Source organism: Leiobunum rupestre, chromosome 10 (genome assembly GCF_980474605.1).
Source record: "Leiobunum rupestre chromosome 10, qqLeiRupe1.1.hap1, whole genome shotgun sequence".
Classification (NCBI taxonomy): domain Eukaryota; kingdom Metazoa; phylum Arthropoda; class Arachnida; order Opiliones; family Sclerosomatidae; genus Leiobunum; species Leiobunum rupestre.
The window spans coordinates 48,473,583-48,497,865 of NC_143393.1; the positions used below are offsets into that span (position 1 = coordinate 48,473,583).

General features: G+C 37.4%; 1 protein-coding gene across 1 annotated transcript in view; it reads right to left on the reverse strand.

Annotated features, from left to right (window-relative positions):
* Positions 1–16,245: 16,245 nt before the first annotated feature.
* LOC149926096 (uncharacterized) overlaps positions 16,246–24,283 on the reverse strand; it is a 78,191-nt gene continuing 70,153 nt past the window's right edge. The window contains exon 5 of the mRNA XM_090160632.1: positions 16,246–16,579. Within this exon, the coding sequence (XP_090016758.1) occupies positions 16,312–16,579 (268 nt within the window). The 3' untranslated portion in view covers positions 16,246–16,311. The remainder of the gene's footprint in view (positions 16,580–24,283) is intronic.

Genomic DNA, 24,283 nt, shown 5'->3' on the forward strand with positions numbered 1-24,283 from the left:
ATTTAATTATTTTAATCGCGATTTAATTATAAATCGCAATTTAATTATTTTAATTGCGATTTTATTATTTTAATTGCGTTTTAATAGTTATAATCGCGTTTTAATCATTTTAATCACGATTTAATGATTTAATCATTTTAATCGCGATTTAATCATTTTAATCACCATTTAATAATTTTAATCACGATTTAATGCTTTAATCGCGATTTAATCATTTGAATCACCATTTAATAATTTAATCACGATTTAATAATTCCAATCACGATTTAATAATTTAATCATGATTTAATAATTTTAATCACGATTTAATAATTTCAGTCATAACAATCTAAGGGTGTAGGAATCGACGGATGTAAGGGGAAGTACCTGAAAATATTTCTAAGCAATGATTCTTTTTACCGCTTAAAGAATATTTTGCATGTAAGTTTTACCTTTTATTTTATTGATGCTATAGTAAATTTATTTTTTACATATTATTAGTACAACTTCCCATTGTTCACATGAGCAAAATTGCTCGTGGCGAGTCGTTCTTGTATTAAAATATACAATTTAACTTATAATAAAAAAAAACAATTTACAAGATAATCTAAGTGGGCAGGATTATAAACATATTAGAAATTCATAACATTATTTCTCATAAGTTCTCGATCCCAAAATTAATCAACCAAACATTAATCAAATTTACAAAAGATTTTACGGTTGTACATGTTTTATACATTTATATCAATTTCATTATATAGCTTTGGTCCTAAATAAAGAACATGAATTTTTCGACCAAGACTCTTTTGCATTTTTTTGGCAAATTATATTTTCTATATATCTAGTATTATATCTTGCGTTAGGAGGAACAATAGTACTTCGTATTTTAAAAGTATCTACCAAAACAATTGTCTTACACTGAACGCTTTAAAATCTGGATATAAATCTATATGCGATTGAAGAATATTAAAATTTTTCTTTGTAACACTTTTAAACGTATCGGAAAACTTCAGTCGTGCAACTTATTGGACAACTTTATTTGCGCGACTTATTGGGCAACTTTGGTCGTAAAACTCATGGCAAATTCTGTCGTGCCGTTTTCAATTTACACTCCCTTTGCAAACTAATAAATCGATTACGACTGAGATTGAGGTCATATTAAAGAAAATATTTTTCGTTACTTGGCACAGCGAGTGCCCTAAACTATTAGTAGACTCGAAATCTTTTTGTGATTTGTATTGACGCGATGACTAACGCTAGATTCCTCCCAAAAGGTTGACATTTTAACAATACGTCAATTTCGATACTTCTCTTTGTTGTACAGACTTCGCGGCTAAACGTGGGCGCCGCGATCTCCGCCAGTACTTCTCACAATTGCAAGACTAGAACGTCATCTCCAGGGCCGTCTTTACCTTTCCGGCGCCCCTGGCCTAATTATATCAGTCGCCCTTTTTCGCCGGAATACTATTCAATTAAATTAGAAAAAAATATATAACCGGGCTAGCGGCGCCCTAGGGCTTAACCCTACCTAGCCCAATGGTAGAGATGGGCTTGGAGATCTCAGGACGGATTGAAGGTTGGGGTCTTGGAAACATTTTTCCGTAAGTCTGCATCCGACAGACTGCATCCTACGTAGACGTTCTACATCATCCTACATCATCCTACGTCATTCTACATCATCCTACACCATCCTGCATCGTTCTACACCATCCAATAGCATTCTAACCATCTTATGGCATTCTACAACATCATATAGCATTCTACACCATTCTGAATCATTCTACACCATCCTGTATCATTCTACACAGTTAGAAAAAAGGTTTCCATGGGTTTTATTAGGGTTTGCTTTGGGTTTAAAAAAGGTTTAGGAAAAAATAATAAACCCTTAAGGTTTGTTTTGGCAACTTGCATGGTTTGAAAAGGGTTTGAATGTTTAAAGGAAACCCCTATAGGATAATGGAAAACCCTTACGATTCCAATTTAAGAACCTATAGAAAAAAAATAATTTATCACTTTTTAAAACCCTTTTCAAACCCTGCACGTTTTAAACGATCTAACGCCATCTACGCCAAAATTTGATATCAAGCCGTATAATAATTTCATAAAACGTAAAGGAAGACGGACTTTCCCCAAAATGATTTCTCTAAACATCGTTGCGATCATAGGTCTTTCGGTGGTTCTGTGGTAAAACGCCCACCTGTCGTGCTAGAGGGCTTGGGTTCAAAACGCGCCCGTTGCAATCGCCAAAATTTGTTATAAAGTCGTAAATTAAATGAATTATTTTTAATTTAATCTATAAATACAAACCCTAGGAAGTGTTTAAAGGGTTTGAAAAGAGTTTAAATATAAACCGTGTTGTGTCGATTGTCTGTATTTACGGGGTGTTGCAAACCCTAGGAAGTTTTTAAAGGGTTTCTAATGGTTCAATTTATAATCATAAAAGTGCTCATTTTTAATCCTTGTGGGTTTGAAAGTTTTCGTTAAAGGGTTTTGGAGGCTTTGAATTTGTAGAATTTTTTTTAAGAACCTTGCGGGTTTATAATCAAACTCTTTTTTCTAACTGTGTACACCATTCTGAATCATTCTACACCATCCTGTATCATTCTACACATTCTGAATCATATATCCCTCAGATTTCGATATTTCATTGTATTTACTTTGGTTTCTTTAAAAACTATTCCGATAAAAACAAAGAAATCTGTAAAATCAGAAATGTAAGTTTAGTTTTTTAGAACGACCGAGCTAATTTAAAATACGGCCAACTAGCATGATCTTGTTGGGCGTCGTATTTGATTTAAAATGGTGGCTACCTTTTGGTTTATATGTTTAATTCAGTTATCCGTAGGAAGATCAATGAGATACCCAAATTTGATTGACCTTTAAGGGCTGAAACATATTCTTAAAGCGCAGTGTTTATCAGGAGCTACGCTAAATATTAAAATTAGAAAAGTTTAAAGCAAATATGTAAAAGATTTTTTTAAATCAGTATTTGAATTCTATAAGTTTGAAAAAGCTACGAGATATTATAGTTAAAAATTTTAAAAGTAAATCATTTATTTAAATCAAGTGTTTGATCTATAAGTTTGAAAAGGTTGTCGATCGGACGGAGGGTGGAACAGTATCGTCTTTCTCTCTTCCTGGCGTAAAAGTCAGTTCTTCGGTTTCCTTCAATTTGTATACGAAATTTCACACTGCAGTCGCCGAAATAGCTGCTAGGCGCGTGTCAAAAGTCCAAGTAGAATTTATTTGCTTCTTTTACCTTAGATTACTATATACAAAGTCGACGATCCTGGTAGGTTTACCACGTCAAACATCAACGGAGCGCCACGCCGCGGCCACCGGGGGATCCTATTTCTATCGGAATGGAAGATAGCGGGTGGGCATTTTCGCGCGGTTGCCGCTCAGCTCGAAACCGGCGGTTAAATACCAATATCGTCCTGACGAACCGCTCACATGGTAGCTCACGAGTGTTAGTTTTCTTAAAGGGTAATTGTCTCTAGTTACGTTGAACACGTAGCGCGTGTTAACAGACTTTTTTTAAAGGGAGTATAAAGTTAGAAATTGATGGTGGATCACCGAATTCAACCAGTCTGCTATTACATTTATCAGAAGCTACTTTTAAATGGCGCTAATTAGGCAGAAAACAAATCGTAGCGCCAATAATCTAAAAGGACTCACTGTTTAGCCTTTATAAAGATTAAAGCACACGTTAATACTGGGAATAGGAAAATCACGGATAATTTTAGTTCAATGTGGACCAACTTGGCGCCGCTGAAGTCGATTTCCTGCGTAGTTTCGTAGAGAAGTTGGAGCGTTCACGTTCAATTTTGACGAAATGGCGCCGTTGTTTCGGTTAAATGATTAGCCTATGGCTGAGGTTTTTTAATCAAATTTATTGGAATATATTTAATTTCTAAACTTAAAAAATTTAATGAGCTAAGCCTAACCTAACTTTATCGCACGTACACTCTCCTAAGCCCCAACTCGCAGTGATGGTTGAACAGAATTCTTGAGGAGCTTCAAAGTGGCTGATGTACCTCACAACCAGTGTTTATTTGAATTTCGTGGCGATTGATACAGGCGCCATCTAAATTAACTTTAATTAACGTGTTTGTGTTTCGCTACCTTATTTCCAAAACCAGGTAAATCGAAACATTTGGTTTGTCTAAAAAATAATTTTAATTAACGTGTTCGGGTTCGTTACTTTATTTTCAAAACCAGGTATCTCGAAAAATTATTTTCCTATAAAATTCCTTTTGGGATTATTATTTATTAAGTTAATGTAAAAGTTGATTTGAAATTGTTCCAATTTAAATTTAATATTTAAAATATAGTTAATACATCGGGGGGAATGTGTGTACTTAAATGTCCGTGACATGTGGTTTAAAACACGTTTGGAAAGAAATATAGTCATATTTCATCGGTGAAACATGGTTTATCAATAGGTAAATATCCCTACGCAGTGAAATTTTGATTTGGGTACATCTGTTCGAATTTCATTCGTCCGAACGGTGGTACAAATGTCCGAATGATAATTTGTCCGAATGCCGGAAAACAGGATCGTATGTCCGAAAACGTATTTCATTTGCCCGAAAAACCTTTGTCGGTGATTTAGTCGTTCAATTTATGTTAACTTTACTGGCGAATTTCATTTATTCGAAAAATCGATTGTCCGTTTTTTCGAACATTAGGAATTGGTTGTTTTTTTTAAATATTGTTAATATAAGAAAATAGTAACATTAACGTGAACCTAACCTAACCTAACCTAACCTGACCAAAAATATCCACAACATTCAATTCCCACTTTCTATATCGAAAAATACTAATTAAGCGACAGAATTCGGACAAGTGATGCTACCGATTCGGACGAATGAAACAAACAAGTTGTCCAATTCGAACAATTGAAACATTTGTTATTTCGGCGGTTCGGACGAATGAAATTCGAACATTTGTTCCACCGTTCGGAAGATTGAAATTCGAACAAATGTACCTACCCCGAAATTTTTACCTTTTACATCTTTAAGCGAAATAATAGACTTATCACACATTCGCGCCCAATGGAATTCGCGTTGATCCTGCGAAGGTACATGTTCCATTTTAATATCGTAGATGTATACTTCTCTCGTATTATACACTTCTGGTAGTACGTGTTATTAGACGGTTTTTCGATCTGAGATTAATGGTAGCTCAAAGTTCCATATTTCTTATTTGTTTCCCGAGTTTAAAATTTCTGCCTTAAGATTTATCAGATGCTCAGTAGTTGGAGCTATACTCGAAATCATTGTTACCTGAGATAGCTAAAGTGGTCGGCAATTAACATTAAAGGAGAACGGTCAAGCTTTAACCAGTTAGATAGTCCTAAAGCCTATTAAAAACTAAAATTTATGGCGAAAACCGCATCAAAAAATATTGAGTGGTTAATTTTTTAATAAAATAAAGAAATTTCGGGAAATCGAAAAGCGCGCGTCCACCGCGACACCTGGTGAGAAGTCGGCGAGGCAGAAAAACAACTTAAAAGCGCGCGCTGCTGAAGACGCAAAAAATTTGTTTTGCACGCGCGGCGCGTTCCAGTTATAAGAGACTTAAGCCTAAAATGCGCGATTTTAAAAGTTAGGATAGTTCGCAAATCGCTCATACGGGGTTAGGGGCGCTGACGGCAGCCCCTAAGATGGCGGCGAAAATTCAAACCCAAACACCTGGCGTTATTTTTCGTTTCAACTTTTTGGGTCAAATCTTTTTTTTCAAGACAAAGAAAGGTACGTGTTAGTATATTGAACGTCTTGTTAATCTTTTGATACGGAAACAGGGCCATATTTGGAAAAGCTTGGCCGTTCCCCTTTAATAAACATCCGAGTTACTTCATTCTCTGATCAATAGATGCCCTTAGTCCGTTGTTTAAAGGCACAATTTTCAAAAAAGTGCACCCACGGATAAAAATTCCTTTCGCAACTTACGGAATCACGCGTAAAAATCGTAGTGCTAATTTACGTAGATAAATTAGCCGTTTTCTGTCCAATCGTTAGTCCTTGGTTGTAAAATCTTTTAAAACAGGGTTGCCATGATCTTTTTAAGGTAGAAGCGGATGTTATTACGAATGACGGTGGTTGAGGTACTTTAAATGGGAAAACATTTTTATGAAAATACTAATTTTTTCGAGGGGCTAACCACACTTAGAAAGTCTGTACACCGATTACGCCGGATTACGCTTAGATTAGCACTGCCAAAGGCAGGGACTTCAAAGATTACGCGTAATCCCATTAGTACAGTCAAAGGTACGGCTCTGTACACCGATTACGCGGAGTGATCAGCCCCTCGAATTTTTTGACAAGCCCTTTCAAGCTCTTACTTCATATTAGTGGTAGACAATAAATTTCATCTAACTAGAGTTGTTAATTTTCCCGAAAAATAAAATGCGGAAAAACTTCCAGAAAAGTTTCCGGAAAAAATTTAAACATAAATTATTTTTTAAGGGTTTTTAATGTTTTTATAATTAAAAAAGGCTAGAGGTTTAGTTTTCCTTTTAGATTCGAAAAAATGAGGTGAAAATCGCGCTTTATTTAAAGTTGCAAAAATATTAGACTAATCATGGAATTAAAACTTTTTTATAATTGTTTTCGGGAAAATACCAAACATTTTCCGGGAAAAAGGCCGCGGTCATTTTCCGCGGAAAAGGTTTCGACTTACAACTCTACATCTAACTCTAATCTAATAATATTTCACATAGATCACTTTATTTAGCTGAATTTATTTCCGACGGAGGTTGAAAATCCCCGCCTTTGGTAGTTATCGAAGGTAACACTGACTTGGAGTATATGTATAAATATAAGCATTATTGGTAAAACATTTAATATATGAGGACTTTTCGCCTTTTCTGGGATTTCGAGGTAGGGTCGCGCTTCGTCTAAATTTGTTCCAGTTTAAAAAAAAGCTCGAAAAAAGTAAGTTGTTGAGAATGTTCTGGGACAGTAACTGTACACTCTTTACTCAGACTAAATAATTATTTCTATAAAATAAACATACATCTATGATGACTTCCAGTTAAGAAAGCACTACATTTTAAAGAGCAGTTATTTCGGCTTCAATTTTGTGTTAAAATATGAAATAAAGGCATTGTTAAGTTTTATAATCTTTCACTGAAAAATTACAATGGGACACTTTCGGGGTACTCCTGTTTACTGGTTAAAAAGTTACCATTATTTCAACAAGCACTATAACAGTGACTTGCAGATCCTGGCTCTCGGAAATATTACTTCTTGGCCATTACCTTGAAGATCTGTTATTTAATCGCCTATTAAAAGAGTAGAAATATGAAAAGCCTCAATTCCTCGTGGGAATCGAGCGCGCGCTCTTAGCCTCGTTGAAAGCAAGAAACAGTGACGTCAGAGCAACGTTAAAAAAATAAAGCCACGTTACTTAATAGAAAAGTATATTAAACTGTTCGCTCGCAGAACCATGGACCAAGAATTTAAGGGGACTCATTTTTCCCGATATTTTTACACGGTAGGCGCGGCCTAAATCGGTGACTTATTGAGGTACATCAGCCGCTTGGAAGCGCCCCAAGAATTCTGTTCACTGCGAGTTGGGGCTTAGGAGAGTGTACGTTCGAGAAAGTTAGGTTAGGCTTACAAAGGAGACTACCCGAGGTGGTTATCACCGATTTTGTTGAAACAAAAAAATCTCCATTTAAAAAAGCATGGGATTTTCTCGGTTTCACAGGGTACTTACTTACTTAAAAAATTTGAAATTTTTTTATTTTCAAAACATACCCAAAAAGATTAATTTGACCTATTTTGGGTAAAATTGATCAATGTTTTTGGCTAAAATTGATAAATTTTGGTTAAATATTAACAAAATTTGGGTAACCTAGAAAATCCCATGCTTTTTTAAATGGAGAGGTCAAAACCATTTTGGGTCGCCATAGGAAAACTAAAGCCCATTGCAACTTTTCCCTTTGCGAATTTTCATACTACCATAAGGTCTACCTAACCCCCGAGTTTCAACAAAATCGGTGATAACCACCTCGGGTAGTCTCCTTGTTAGTTCATTAAATCTTTTCAGTTTAGAAATTAAATGAATTCCAATTAATCACGTACTCGACTTGACTTCAATATTACCGACTCAAATACTTTATGAAAAACATTCGTTCTCGATAACCGACTCGATTTCCACTGCCGTATTCCACATAACTCTTCAACAATTAAGTCTAGAAGGGTCGGTGATATATCAATCGAAAGCATTTGGCATGCCCCCGGTAGCGCGTTATATATTTTTGGAATCGGGATTAATCTTTTTCCCATTTTAGTAGCCTTAAAATTTTAATGTTTTTTTTAAATCAAGAGCAACTTGGTTCATTATTATATTTTTAGTTAGTACTGATAGTTTCTGAACTTCCTTTTCGGTAACATTAAGAAATTTTAATTTTGAGTGAGATTTCTGGCCAGTAGACGCTTCAATAAATCATCCTACCAGGAAATCGCCAAGAAGTAATATTTCCTAGAGCCAGGACCTACAAGGCACTCTTTATATAGTGCTTGTTAAAATAATGGAAATTTTTCACCTTTACGATAGCAACAAGCGTTCCCCAAGGCGTTCCGTTTTTAACCAGGTAGCTTTTTTGACGTATTAAGGCATGGCAAAGACACGACGTTCTGTTTACAGGGGAAAAGTTTCCTTTATTTCCACAAGCACTTTATAAACCAGAAGTTCCCAAAAGGTGTTCCAGGGAACCCCACAGCGGCGCTCGAAAGTGAGCGTGAGATTGCCCACCTCTGGTAGAGCGATTTTCGGCAGAAACCTATTGAAAAGAAAACGGCTTCTCCGGGGAGGCCTCGATCCGGCGTGGGCCAGGCCAGGCCGGCGCGGAGAAAAGGCCGAAACAAAAGTCGACGTTGATTGAGAAAGGCCATTCATTGCCACCAGATGGAGATGAATGAGTTCGATTTACACAATGCCCCGCAGAGGTGGCCCGTCCTGGAATACCATCCCGCAATATCTTCCATCTCGTAATAGGTTTTTCTGACACGCAAGTAGCCCGAGACGAATACCCGACCACTCGACGTTTGAACGCCAAGGTCTGCGGCTTTCACAGCGCGTCGCCGAAGTATCCTCTAGTAGCCCCCGACGCCGCGAAATTTTTACCGGCGATCCGGTGATTTTCCATCGGCGGCGGCGTTGAGCCAAATTTAATTTAACGTGGGAAAATCCTCCCCCTGACGATTTTGATGAAATTTTGCGCAGATGATTTATATATCAATGTAAGAATTCATACAAAGTTTTATATCTGACAATCTTTTTTTCAAGTGATACAGGTCCGAGTAATTTTCGGTGATATATCGAAAACGACCTTTAATTTTTTAACTATATTACAAACACTGCCTCCAAATATCACGAGCAACATCCTTGAGTAGTTTTATATTCAGGAGATGAGCGGTTTTAGATATACGTAATTAAATCCGCTGTCACTGAATTTAAATGAAGCCCACCTATATTTGCCCAAAAAATTAAGGTCATATTGCGTTGTAAATATCGTACTTTGTAGAAGATCTTCCACGTGTTGAATTTTTGGATGTTTACTCAGAGGCCTTTCTACAATGACCATGAGCACATTTTATTTGGACTAATTCATTAGGCCATACGCGCTCTGTGTCTCGTGTGTCGTCACAGTGAGCGTTCGCAGGGAGACAAACGACCGGCCCCGGAGAGTTTGCTTTTAAAGTTGCGTTTTTTGATTTTTTTCTCACTAGAGGCGCTTATCGTTTTAGTTTTGACCGAGGGCCAGATCACTATCATGGTTAATAGAACATCCTCAAAGTTTAAATCATATTAAATAATTATTAAATTGATTATATCTGGATTATATCATTAAATTGAGATTAAAATGATTTGATCGAGATTAAAATGATTGGATCGAGATTGAAATGATTTGATCGAGTTTAAAATGATTGGATCGAGATTGAAATGGTTTGATCGAGTTTATGGTTTGTCCATTTTCCCAGGGCGCGCCCTGCCTCTTTTTTCAACTTGCCAGGGCGCGCCTTGCTCCTATTTCGTAAATCATTTTTCTCGAATAAAGGGTGTGTTAATTTATTATAAATTTTGTTACCTAGTTACGTCCAACTTTGATTACGCGAGAAATCGAAGTTGGATGTACATTTTTAGCGACTGGTCCAGCCAACTTCGATTACGCGCGAAATCGAAGTTGGACGTACATTTATAGCGGTTGGTACAGCCAACTTCGATTAAGCGCGAAATCGAAGTTGGCCGTACCCAGGTAGCGCCCCGGTTCTTTTTTTTGGACTACACCATCCACAGGCTAGGAACGTCATCACTCAGGTAAGGTTGGGGCCATTCCGTTATGACGTAACGCCCTGAGCGGTGAGGACTTTGGTGCCATCATTACTAAATGTTGCAGGGAGAGTAAAATATTTTACCCAAAAATGAAATATTTGCATTTTTTGTTAATTTGTTTAATTTTCCTTGTATAAACCCAAATTTCAAGTTTATACCATTTCATACATTTTTTAAAAATTTTATGAGATTTCACCCAACTTTACATATTTTCACCCAATATGCTTGAAATTTCCCAATTTTATCTTAATCAACTAATTTAACCTAACAAACCCCGAAATTTTTAACTTTTCAAAATTTTATTCAATTGACCCAATTTCATCTGTTTTACCGAAATTTTCCTTAAATTAATTTTATTCGTGTGTATCCATTTCTTCCTCCAATATTATAAAAAAAAATCATACTCCATTTAAAGGTGTAACTAAAAATAAACGCTATAAATTATAATAAACAAAAGTTGTTTTCATTTTGCCGATGTTGTATGTATTTAGTCGTTAATTTATATGCAAAGCCCTGCCGAAGTTTAAGCGCGATAAGCATTACTTGTATCCCAGGAAAAAACCTGCAATTATTTCTCAATGATGTCACTGCTTCCATTTTTGGGGTTACGTCGACGATGCACAACATGATTTGGTTAAAAAGGTTTAATTCCATGATTAGTCTAATATATTATCTAAACCTCTAGACTAGTTTAAACTGATTAACAATGTAACACTATTAATGTTTTGTAGTATGTTTACTGATATTAGACATTTTATATCGATAAAAAGTTAAAAACATTAAAAACCCTTGCAAAGTAATTTATGTTTCAATTTTTAATTTTTCCGATTTGCGGAAAATTTCCCACATTTCATTTTTCCGGAAAATTGAAAACACTAATTTTTACACAGAATCCCTAAGGGATTTGTGTGTACTATTTTCGCTTGGTACTGAGCCGCCGCCGTTCTGGGCATAACTTTCGACAGGTTTGTAGTAAAACGGTAAATGATACAACAATCGATAGCCAGTACTAAACACTCGGTAGCCCAGTTATTGTTTTTAAATCGGACACCAAGAAGTTGGTCTTTTGCGTATTTTAGGTGCTTTTGGTCGATTTTTGTTTTGAAATTCGAAATTTCACGCCAATTCAAGATTCAAAATTCAAGTGCCATCTAGGAGCAACAAACACAAGGATAACTCAGTTAGCATTTAAACACGCTAACGAATTGTTGTGTACGAATTTCATTGGACGAGCGTCACGAGCCTTTACGCTGAACGTTTTACGGAAAGGGGGAAGACAATTTCGGAATTTTCCCCTTCCGTCGGCAGCAGGCGCTAAGGCGTTTAACCAATGAAAAATGTACACAAGAAAATCCATGACTTTTGACGGGTTGCGTTCTCCTTGTGTGGGGTGTTGTGTTTGTTGCTCCTTGGTGCCATCTACACCCAAATATTGGATCATCGACCTTGGGGAAAATAAATTGCGCGCCTCGATTGACGGCTTCTAGCTATAGACACCAATTTCGAAAAGAATCGAAAATGGGTGTCTGGGCGGGAGCCGATAGTGCTAGATTTTTTTGTTGAAATATTGTTCCTAATGACCAAGGTGATTGATATAGCGTTGTAATGAATTTTTTTGGTGGTAAAGTTCTTATAGTGCGCTTATTTATTTAATTTACATGGTGATTGAGATATGGTTTTTTAGGATACTGGGTGGTTAAGGGGAATATAACCTTTAAGGTTTTTTATGTTTTCAATTCAATTCAATTCAATTCAATTTGTTTATTTTTTTTTATATATACATTTTGTGGTTGAGGGCCAAGTCGATAGCGACTTATAGCCCTCGCATTGTTATTGTACAAAAATTTAAACCGTTTACCTAATTAAATAATGATAATAATAATAATAAAAAGTGTTAAAAAAAGGAACAAATTAATAATAATGTAACATGAGTCCTTTGAAAACATTTAGAGGAGTTTTAGTTTTTTATGTTAACAATTTAGGCGGGAAATCACTAAACAGCTCCAAAAATATCTGAAGGCATAGGAGGGAGCGGGAAATGGTCGAAGTGTTGGTGTTCCACACCGAAAAACCTGCGGTTATTTTCCCTTTAAGAAAACGCACATTTTTAAGCAATTCCTCTGGGGTTATTATAGTACGTTCATTAAGTTCATGTGCATGATAATTGAAAATTTGTTAAATTAATTAGAGTTGTTAATTTTCCGGAAAAATAAAACTAATAACAGGAAACATACTATAAAACATTAATAGTGTTACATTGTTAATCAGTTTAAACTAGTCTAGAGGTATAGTTTAACTTTTAGATTCGAAAAAATGAGGCGAAAATGCCGCTTTATTTAAACATGGGCCAAATAAGGATTGATCAGTATTTGGCCCATGATTTAAATTTGGAAACAATATATTAGACTAATTATGGAATGAAAACCTTTTTATTTTTTTCGGAAAAATACGGAAAATAAGGCCTTGGTCAATTTCCGTAAAATTTTCCGACTTACAACGCTTCCCAATTTATAATGGTCAGAAATACATTCACAATCACAAGTAATTTTTCAAGCAAAAGTTTTAAGTATTACTATAGCTGCTAGCAACCTAGTAGGCTTCGAGCTTAGAAAAGATAGCGCCATCTACTTTAATACCTGTCAACAAATGTGTGAAGAAATAGCAGACGACTTTTGAAAAAGCTTGATTATCGAGATAATATTGAATGAGCAGACAGCTTTCACACCTGGGAAAAATTAGACCATGATCGGATCATCTCAATGACTACATTCTTGATACAAAGTTACCCAAAAGGTGTTAATTCTGCAATTCTTAATCTTCAATTCTTGGTGTATACAGTGGCGTAAACAGCGACCCCGCAGACCCCGCGACGCGGGGGGGCCCAAACGTTTATGATTAAAATCGGTGCTATTTAAAGGGCAACGCAAGTGACCATGCAGGGGGGTAAATTATCTTATAGATAAAAAGAACGACTGCGCATGTGCTATCTGCCATAGCCTTTCCCTCTGTAAAAAAAGCAGAACCATATTTGCCGAATTTATTTTGTATAAATGCGCCTCTCGGTTTTTACGCAAAATCCATGCCAGCGTTGCCAGACGTACGATAATTATCGCACAGTGCGATAATTTAATCAAAAATTTTAGGGCGTACTATAATTTTCATAGCGTACGATATCGTACCATTATTTCGATAATTCTGCCTCAACGTACTATAATGTACGATAATCTTTAGATTTTTTTAAAAACCTACGAACGATTTATATTTTATTATTAATTTATATAACTTTTCTACTTAAAAATGAATGATATACATTTTCTGTACGCGTAGTCCAGAGTGTGAGTTTATTACTCCTAGCTATTACCGCATTTTTTTAAACATTTTTAAACATATTAAGTTCAGTTAATAATGATAATAGACATTTTGTTTATTTCCCTGAAATAAAACTCCTGTAGTGCTTTAAAAAATCATCTAAATTCAACGCATTTATGTATGAATTAAAATTTATCGCCAAAAAGAAATGTACGATAATTTTCCAGGAAAATCGATAATTTTTTGGCCTAGATACGATAATTTCAGATTTTCGATCTGGCAACGCTGATCCATGCATTCTTTAGTCGCGAAAATGACCGAGGAAAGTGAAGTCTCCGTGCTTACCGACAAATCGGATCCTAAACTTCTACAAAATAAATGTAATAATAAAAGATAAATATTATGTCGGGGTATAATGATAGGGGAATTGTTAAGGGAGACGGGATATAGGAGTGTGTGTGGTGTTGAATTTTCTTAATCCAATGTGAGGCTAGCGGCAGAGATTTACCGCGTCCAAGGCCTAATGTTTCAACTTCCATTATTAAAAATATTCAATTCACAAATAATTTTATTCCAAAACATTGTTAAATCGAAAATATCAAAGTCCAACTCTCGGAAACTAACCCAGTTCTTTTCTCCATAATAAATAAATTAAGCTAGGCCTAAATTCCTGGGTTCGTTGATTGCGAGCTAACTCAGCGAAGAAAATCGAAAAATTCGCGAATGAGAGCGAAAGCCTTTCGCGCTGCATAAAATCATCCTTGAAAAACCTACTTACGGCTTGTTGAAGAAAACATAGTTCCCCCCTTCATGACCACTTGCGTTGCCCTTTAAAAGGGCTCCGAGTCGTTTTTCGCGGGGGGGGGGGGGGGAGTTCCTAGTTACGCCACTGGGTGTATACGTACCTAGAAAGGATTCTTCCAAAAACAGGCAGCAATAGCGATAATAGAATAAATCTTTGCTTTATCAACGTGACGTACTCCACAGCAAATAATTTCAAATGAGATTTAGAGCGAGCGTTGGATTCATCGAAAAAGCATTTTAACAGCGTCAGTAAGAATTAAAAGGCTTCAAAAGTCGCTTGATGACTTAGGCCTAAGGTGGTGCCTTGGGTATTAGCCTAGCCTAGCTGATGCTGAAACTTTAATCGCTACAAAAATTTGATGCTTTTTTTGCTCTTTGGAAATGTCGTAACATACATTTGCAGTAACTCACCGACCTTATCTTTAAATGCTTATATGTTATATATTAGTATGAGCGGATGTAGGAATGATCAGATCTTTATATCTGTCTGCCCCTGCTACCCCAATGTTGTCTCGCCCATACTACGGTCCCAGCTGTCGCCAGATTTGTATGAGCGGATGTAGTAATGATCAGATCTTTAAATCTGTCTGCCCCTGCTACCCCATCGTTGTCTCGCCCCAACTACGTTCCGAGCTATCCCCAGATTTGAATGAGCGGATGTCAAAATTATCAGATCTTTATACCTGTCGGCCCCTGCTACCCTATCGTTGTTTCACCCAGACTATGGTCCTGGCTATCCCCAGATTTGTATGAGCGGATGTCAAAATTATCAGATCTTTATACCTGTCTGCCCCTCCTACCCCATCGTTGTTTCAGCCAGACTATGGTCCTGGCTATCCCAGATTTGTATGAGCGGATGTCAAAATTATCAGATCTTTATACCTGTCTGCCCCTCCTACCCCATCGTTGTTTCAGCCAGACTATGGTCCTGGCTATCCCCAGATTTGTATGAGCGGATGTCAAAATTATCAGATCTTTATACCTGTCTGCCCCTGCTACACCAGCGTTGTCTCGCCCCAACTATACGGTCCCGGCTATCCCGAGATTTGTATGAGCGGATGTCAAAATGATCAGATCTTTATACGTGTCTGCCCCTGCTACCAGAGGCGGATTAACCCTTTCGGCGCCTTTAGGCACATAATTTTTTCCGCCCCTGGGCATTGTATAACGGGTTGGTCAGCTAAGTAGGGGCAAGTCAAATACTTCAACCGTGCTGCTTTATCAGAGTTTTGGCACCCCTAGAAAAATGGCGCCCTAGGCACGTGCCTACTATGCCTAATGGTTAATACGCCCCTGCCTGCTACACCATCGTTGTCTCGCCCCAACTATACGGTCCCGGCTATCCCGAGATTTGTATGAGCGGATGTCAAAATGATCAGATCTTTATATCTGTCTGCTCTTGCTACACCATCGTTGTCTCGCCCCAACTATACGGTCCTGGCTATCCCGAGATTTGTATGAGCGGATGTAGAAATGATCAGATCTTTATATCTGTCTGCCCCTGCTACCCCATCGTTGTCTCGCCCCAACTGCGTTCTCGGCTACCCCGAGATTTGTATGAGTGGATGTAGTAATGATCAGATCTTTATATCCGTCTGCCCCTGCTACCCCATCGTTGTCTCGCCCCAACTATACGGTCCCGGCTATCCCGAGATTGGTATGAGCGGATGTAGAAGTGATAAGATCTTTATATCTATTTGCCCATGCTACTCCCTAGTTGTCTGGCCTCAACTACGGTAAATCAAATGACTAGCTTATTAGGTGTTTAACTTTTTATTAACGATAAGTTACACATTCAATGTAATGATAAGTGGAACGGTTTCGAAGGCTTAATATAAGTCTCAGTCTGTAAATGTCTGTTAAAACGAACCGCTACGTTAGATTGAAGATAGTAAGCGAAATGAGTAGGACACACTTTTGGGTGGAGATAATGTTGGTGGGGGAGGTGGACGCGCTGTCCCCGGGCAGTTGCAACGTGGGCGGCGAGCACTCGGCCACGTCGTACGAAATGGAAGCGCAATGTTCGTGGATCAGCGGGTCGGACACCTCCTCCAGATTCCGCTGGATGTAGGAACCTGTCTCCGGGCCACATTTCCGGATCACCTTGGAGATTTTGCACTGCACGAATGCCCGATACGTACTGAATCAAGATATGAAACAAAATACCAATATTACAAAATAGGAATTTCGTCTTTTTAGAAGTTAATAGGCGAAAACTATTCGCTAGTTTTGGAGTAATTTTTTAGGAAATAGCGAGGAACTGTTATAGTATGGAAGAAGTTGGTAGTTTGGGGTAAAAGGTGTACTCTTTTCGTCCCAAAGCGAGCGAATAGTTTTGGCCTAATGTATAACAAATGTTTTATTTAAGGGCCACACTCAGGGTTAGACATAAGGCACTAGTCACGGCGTTTGACTAATAAAATAAATGTTCTTACTACTAAAATTAATCGAAATCTGGGGGCTCACTAGTCAATTTGACTTCTGAAAAATTTACCTAAATACTCATAAATAATGGCGAATCATAAATTCATCATTCATCAATCCCATTTTATTTAAAAAAATTGCGATCGGCCAAACTCAAGTGAGAATAAATTCCTATTTTAATTCTGCCGGGTAAGCAAAATGTAGGCTGTCCTTCTGGTTTTTATACCCCCATTTTTACCCCCACTAGTCAGTGACTACTAAAATAAATTAAGATAGGAGGTTCACTAGTCAGGCTGACTACTAAAAAAAAATCCTTATGTCCAGCCCTGAGTGGGACAACGTCAATGATCTGGCCACACTGTAGTTTCAATTTAAAAAAATTCAAGAATATGATTTGCCATATCTCCTATCACGACGTACGGAAGAGGAGGATAACGAACACTGAATTGGGAATAGTACCTCTAGAATTACAGTTTCAATCTGCCTTTCGCGAAACAAATTTTTCGAAATTGAGATCTCTATCATTTCTCGGTAGTGCCGTCCGCTGTTAGTGGTGGGAACTATATTCTATACAATTTTTTTTTGCGTCAGCGGGAATTTGAAACTGATATAAGTTAAGACTTTGAAAGTGATAGATGGCGCCATCGTATAATGATAGAGTTGACGGCTGAGTTCTCCACGACTCCCGAACGTGCCTATGTAATTCTAGCGGTACTATTCCCAATTCAACGTATTACGTTGAGACGATTCTTAGCGTATCTCCAAATCCACTTCATGGTCTACAAATATGTTCCTCCTCTTGAAAGTGAATCAAAACTGCCCGATATATCATAGGTTCCCTAATTGACGAAGTGAAAAAGCAAGTGGGTGACGTGTTATATAGACCTACCTCTTTTTTTTTCTAGTATGTGTCAAATTATTGTAGTAGCACCAAATTATATCTATTAGATAATATACTGTATTTCCCTAACCCGCCGTAAACTAAATAGACGCTGTAAGCGGGAGTTCCCAACGACGATCGTTACAGAGTGTAATTTGAATGGATAACCATGGGGTAACGACCGATCCTTATCGCTAGTGCCAGCTAGGAGCAACAAACACAGCACCCCACGCAAGGAGAACGCAACCCGTCAAAAGTCGTTCATTTTCCTGCGTACATTTTTCATTGGTGAAACGCTTTAGCGCCTGCTGCCGTCCGAAGGGGAAAATTCGGAAAGTGTCTTCCCCCTTTCCGTAAAACTTTCAGCGTAAAGGCTCGTCCCATGAAATTTGTACACAACAGTGCGTTAGAATGTTTAAAGGCTAGCTGCGTTCTCCTTTTGTTTATTGCTCCTAGATCCCAGAGATATAATAAGAGTTTCAATAACCGTAACGGTCGTCTTTAAAATTGACTAATAGGATGGTACCCGTCACAACTGAAGGAAGCCTAAACTGACGTCATAGATCACTGGCGTCACACTGAGGTATGACGTCAAAGTACCATCCCCGTCTGTTTTTTCTTTTAACTGCGCATGTGTGAGATATTATTGAAACTCGCTTATTCTAGCTGTATTCTCGAAAGCACTAGAATAAAGATTGAATGATGATTAAAGATGAAAGTCGACTAGAAGACGTGCTAGACATAATCAATAAACCTCGTATGGAGAACCCTCACAAATGAATTATTTTCGGCTGGGTAAAGCACGGCCAACTTTGATGACGCACTGTTCGCGCTTAAGCGCGTCATCGAAGTTGGCCGTGAGTAAAGAAAACTAAAACCAAAACCGTAGTTCACATTATTACGGTGGATTAGGGATTAGCGTTGTAAATTTCTATTTAAGGTATTCGGAGAAAAAAGTGCCCATTTGATTTTGATTTGATGTATAAACTTAAGTGACTTTAGTGAAAAATTGATTGATATTTAATAGAGGTACCTTGTAAAGATTTTTGAAAGGAACAAAATTGATCTGGTAGAAAGTACTCATTTGATTTTGATTTGATATATAGACTTAACCATTAGATAAAAATTCATAGGAATTTGATAGTGGTGTTTACTCAAAATTTTTGAAAGGTAAGAATCTATTTGATAGAAAGTACTCATTTTTGATTTTCATTTGATATTTACACTTTTTGGGATATTGATAGAAAAATTGATCGTAATAGCAAAAGTAGCATAAGACCAAAAGTATGTCAGAACGGTATAGTAGTTAATGAGAGTTGGTCGCAAAGTAAAAAAGGGAAACGAAGTGGGGTCGGAAAACACGTCATCAAAATCGAGGTACTCCAGCGCCGCCGAGTGAGGCGTTTTAGAACGTATGTTTACGGGTGAGTAAATCGAAGAGAGAAAATCGCGCCCGACTATAGACTAAATATAAAGTTGCTAGTACTATTCCAACTAGTATGTTATGTAGTCTATAGTGTGACTAGGTCTCACTAGAAATTTTAATAGGCGCGAAGGTACAGCTGACACACTTTTGGGTCTTATGCTACTTTTGGTAATAGCGATAGTGGCGCTATATGAAAATTTTGAGAGGAAAGAAAATTGATAAAGAAAAGTTACTCATCTTTGATTTTAAATTGATATTTAAATGTTGAGGGGTTTTTAAAAAAAATTGATCGGGATAGTGATAGTGGCGCCATCTTAATGATTTTGAGAGGTAAAACGATAGATAGGAAAAACAAGTGCCCATCTTTGGTGGTAAGACCGTAAGGGTAAAAACGTTTGCACAAAATGGCTAACTGTGGCCATTTTGCCAGACGAATTTATCAGTTTGCTCTCTTTACTCCTGGTTTTGAGGCGGATTGCAAAGTGTAGCCCCTCTTCAAGCTGTGACTTGGACTCGCGACTTACCGTTTTGGATGACTACTTTTTGATAAAAATTTAAACCTAATATCGGAGAGCACGTTCTGGTGTCGCGAGGGGCTTGGGCTTTGTTTTGAAGACCACGTGCGAGTCATGCGTGATAAAAGAAACATGAGCTCGTGGCGCCGAGAAAAACTTTTAATTTTTATCATCTTAGCCTAATATTCCGCCTATCTATCGGAAACCAGTATATTTCGGCTTAGCGGAAGTCTCACTAGAGGGCTCTGTGCTGAAAAAACTTCTTGATTACGCAATAACTATGAAAATCAGTTTGGTTGTAAATCTCGTAATTGTCATACTTATGGTAATAGATTAAGCAAAAGAAGAACGGATTTGTAACTTTTACTCTTAAGCTCTCGATAATCTGAGACGAGATAATGATAATATTTGAGAGAAGAAACGAGATCAGTTGACACGCTTGAGTTGAGTGGGTGAGAAATAGAAACAGGATCTGAGCCCCTTTTGAGAAGTGCGCGAGAAACAAATATGCCCAGTCAGGGCCGGATTAAGACTTTATGGGGCCCTAGGCCCAAGTTAATTTTGGTGCCTCCTTTCAAGGCGCTTCCTCAATTTATAATTGAGAAATGGAAGGAAAATTCATTTTGCTGCCAGATTTAGTATGTCGTCAGGGGCAGTCCGTCCGAGAATGTGACAATCAAACGTTTTTGGTTCATAGGGGTGGACGCATTTACTAAAATTACTCCGGAAAATATTTGTGAAAAGCAAATGATTAAAGTTTTGTACCTTGTACCAGGGCTCGTACGAGATTTTCGTATTTAAAATCCGTGACTCATCCAGGTTATCACTGACTGTTTTTTTGGCAATATCACTGACCTTTTTGGTAAAATTCTAGGTAATTTTTACGATTTCATAGGTGAAAGTACAAAGTGAAACAATTTTTTTTTAAATGTCACAAACTGAATTATATTTTATAACAACATACTGAGAGCGTCTCTCTCGGGAAAAGGTGCCAGACATGAGCGCCCGAGAGAAGATACTTCATTTTCTCTGTTTAACACGAAACATACAATTAGGGGACCCAAAAATGCTAAAGTTCTTATAACCCTTGCACTATTGAAAAAGTAACCATGGAAAGCAAATCTCGCGATCGCGAGGCACGAGCTAAACTACAGAATGATTGTCGAAACCAGAAATGCGCCAGGAACTCTGCGCGTTTTCAAAATCCGCATAACCGACTTCCGTTTTCTTTCTATAAAGTTGATGACGCGTTTTTACACACAATACCCAAGAGATTTGTGTGTACTATATTTACTTGTTACGTAGCCGCCGCCGCCGCCGCCACCGCCGCCGTTCAGGGCATAACTCTGAACTCTCGACAGGTTTGTAGTAAAACGGTAAATGCTACCTCAATAGACAGCCGGTATCAAACCCTCTGTAGGCCAATTATTATTTTTAAATCGGAGCCCAAGAAGTTGGTCATTTGCTTATTTTAGTACTTTTGGTCGATTTGGAAAATAATAAATTGCGCGCCTGGTGTGAGACGGCTTCTAGTTCTAGCTATAGACACCAATTTCGCTCTCTCCTGATATTCTCCCCTACAAACTGTAGATACTTTTGGTGTGCTTTGAGTTTTACTAGGGCATCGCACGTTTGTTATGAAAAGGATGTTAATTGATTAAATTGATTTTTCACTGGATGAATGACAAGGTGATTACGATCGTGGTTAAAACACTAGTTTGTTGAGAAAGTGCTCCTTTTGGTAAAAATTCCTTTAGGTTGTTAAAGAGTAGTAGCACTCCGTAGCTTTGGCCATAGCCGCCATTTTATTCGCAAATTTTTTATCTATAGGAAAGAGCATGGGTGACGTACTAGAACGTCACAGTGCTATTACTCTATAGTGAGCTTATCAAGTTAAGGTACAGGGTGATTGAAATATTGTTCCTAATGACCAGGGTGATTGATACAGCGTCGTAATAATTTTTTTGTGGTAAAGTAGCTCTTTGGTTTTTACTAATTAGTGCCCTGATTATGATTAAGGACAGGGCGATATTGTACGGGGTTATTGAAATATTGTTCTTAATTAATGGACAGGGTGATTAATTAAGCGTGGTCTTAGGTCTTAAATTTAACCAAAAATAAATAGACTTAAACAGAAAGTCTCGCATTAGCGGTATTCCTTGAAATCTTAGGTGCAAACCCCCAATGCTTCCCACCCGTAGAGTGCCACCCAATCAGATCGCCTCTAAAGCATTTGAAAAATTTTGTCAGAAATGTGTAAAAGAAGTGTTTTGCGATGCTAAACACCCTCGCGGAATTTCCTACAAGCTCTTTCGGTCGGCCGCTCAATTTTCGGTTATAGATGGCTAGGGAAATAATTGTAAAAACCCCAACTCAATTGGCATTAATGCCTAAAAACCAGAAAGTCAATGGAATTTTTACTTAAGAGAGTTGTTCACGACTGGAGTTCCTGAACTCGTTGAAAGTGAAAACCATGAAGACATTAAAAAAAAAGCAAAGCGTTAGAAGATTTAGATAAGTTAGACCTAGGCTTAGTGGCTGAATCTGTTGTTATCCTCCTCATATTTTTCTTTCAACAATGTAAATTGAGAAACCATATCTTCAATAAGTTCATTGTGAAAAAAATGTCTTCAGCATAATTCTTAATAATAAACTCTACATGTGTAACTCTCCTCGAGTTTTCCATTATTATAACACAACAGCCCAGAAAGGGGATAAAGTAGTTTCTCAGAATACGAAATTTAATTGCCTCCAATGCGAGACTTTCGGTTTACCGTTTATGTCTATTTATTTTTGGTTTATCTAAAGCACGCTAAGCCTAAAATGTTGTATTTCAAACTTGTAGAGCGCATTGATTTAGCTCTCTAATAAAGAATTTAGATCCTTTGCTGGAGTTTACTACAAATGTTCAACTCATCCCCTAGTCTCTACCCTATTAATAGACGGAAAAATAAATGTGCCTAGAATTTGGAATCTTCGACGGATTGGATACTTTTTTTTCTGTTGTCGATATACAAAATTACAAATATCTGTGGTAGATGTAAATCACGATTCCTCACGGAGCAGGTGGCGCCATCTAAGTAAATTGACCGTTATATTTCGTAGATGCTCGTATAATTATAACTTTGAAATGCAAATTATAAATTGAATGAAAGCCGGTGAAGGTGGTAGCCATGCTATTAAGAAATGTTCCCTCTTTCCCCTCCCCCCAACTTTCTAAGCCGGATACAGATTCAACAATTCGCTAGGAAGTATTGATACAGAATTCCTGGACGTGCAATAACTCCATCAGGGTTGCCACAATATTTTGAGACTGAAATTCCCCGACTATAGCCTGGTTTTCACTTGGCGGTTTTTGGGCGAAAAAGCCCGGCGTCGACGGAAAATGGGCGAAAATTTCCGTCGACGCCGGGCGGAAATTCCGTCGGTTTTCGGTTTTGTGTGGCGATTTTCATTTCTATTTTTTTCGCTCAGTTGGGCGATTTCGCTCTTTTTCAACCAATCAAAAACCATTTTCGAAAGGTGACTGTGACGTCAGGGGGATGGTTAATTTCCTGCTTCTTGCATCCGGAACTCGCCCTTACCAAAAGATTCCATGGAAATTCTATAGAACTACATTCGGAATAGTTTATATAATTTCTATAGAAATTTGGGTCATTTTTCTATAGAGCTAGAATAATTACTATACTGAAAAAACCGGTGATTTTTATAGAAAGTGAGCGGAAACACGAGTTTTTTAACAGAAAGTACAGGGATGGTTTTCTAGAAAACCTAGGATATTTTTAAAGAAAACCTAGGAAATTTTTATAGAAAACCTAGGAAATTTTTATAGAAAACCTAGGATATTTTTATGGAAAACCTAGGATATTTTTATAGAAAACCTAGGATATTTTTATAGAAAACCTAGGATATTTTTATAGAAAACCTAGGATATTTTTATAGAAAACCTTGGATATTTTTATAGAAAACCTTGGATATTTTTATAGAAGACCTAGGATATTTTTATAGAAAACCTAGGATATTTTTCAAATTTAAATATCTGTAGTACATCAAAGTTAGTCACTTAATTAACAATAAAAATTTTGAGAGTTTTCACTCCCTGGTGCCAATTTATACTTCTATTTGGCAAATCTTAGCCCTTCGGGTGAATTCAAACCAATATTGGGGTGTTTTTCACCCTTAAATAACTATAGTACACCAAAGTGAACCACTTTTATCATTCCCCATTTAGAGTTTCCACTAACTCGTTGAAAGGACATCGCACTTCTTCTATGGGATTTGGCTTTCGACAGATTTTTTTCAAAATGAAACATGTTGCTAAGCTTGATCAAAGGAGCAAAATTGTCCCGTGCCATTTTTCCCTAGCTTCTATAGTTTGTCCAGTATCAGCGGTCAAAAGTAGACAACACTTAGTATAGTATATTTGTTAAAAGGAGTCACGGCTCATCGGTTAGCGCTCTACGCTCGCGCGTCGCTAGTCCGGGCTCACTATCAATAGAGTTTTCTTGCCAAGATTTTTACACCTCTACTTCATTATTTCTGTTCTCGCAACTTATTATTCGATGAATTTTCGTACGTGGAATTATTTATTAATCAATA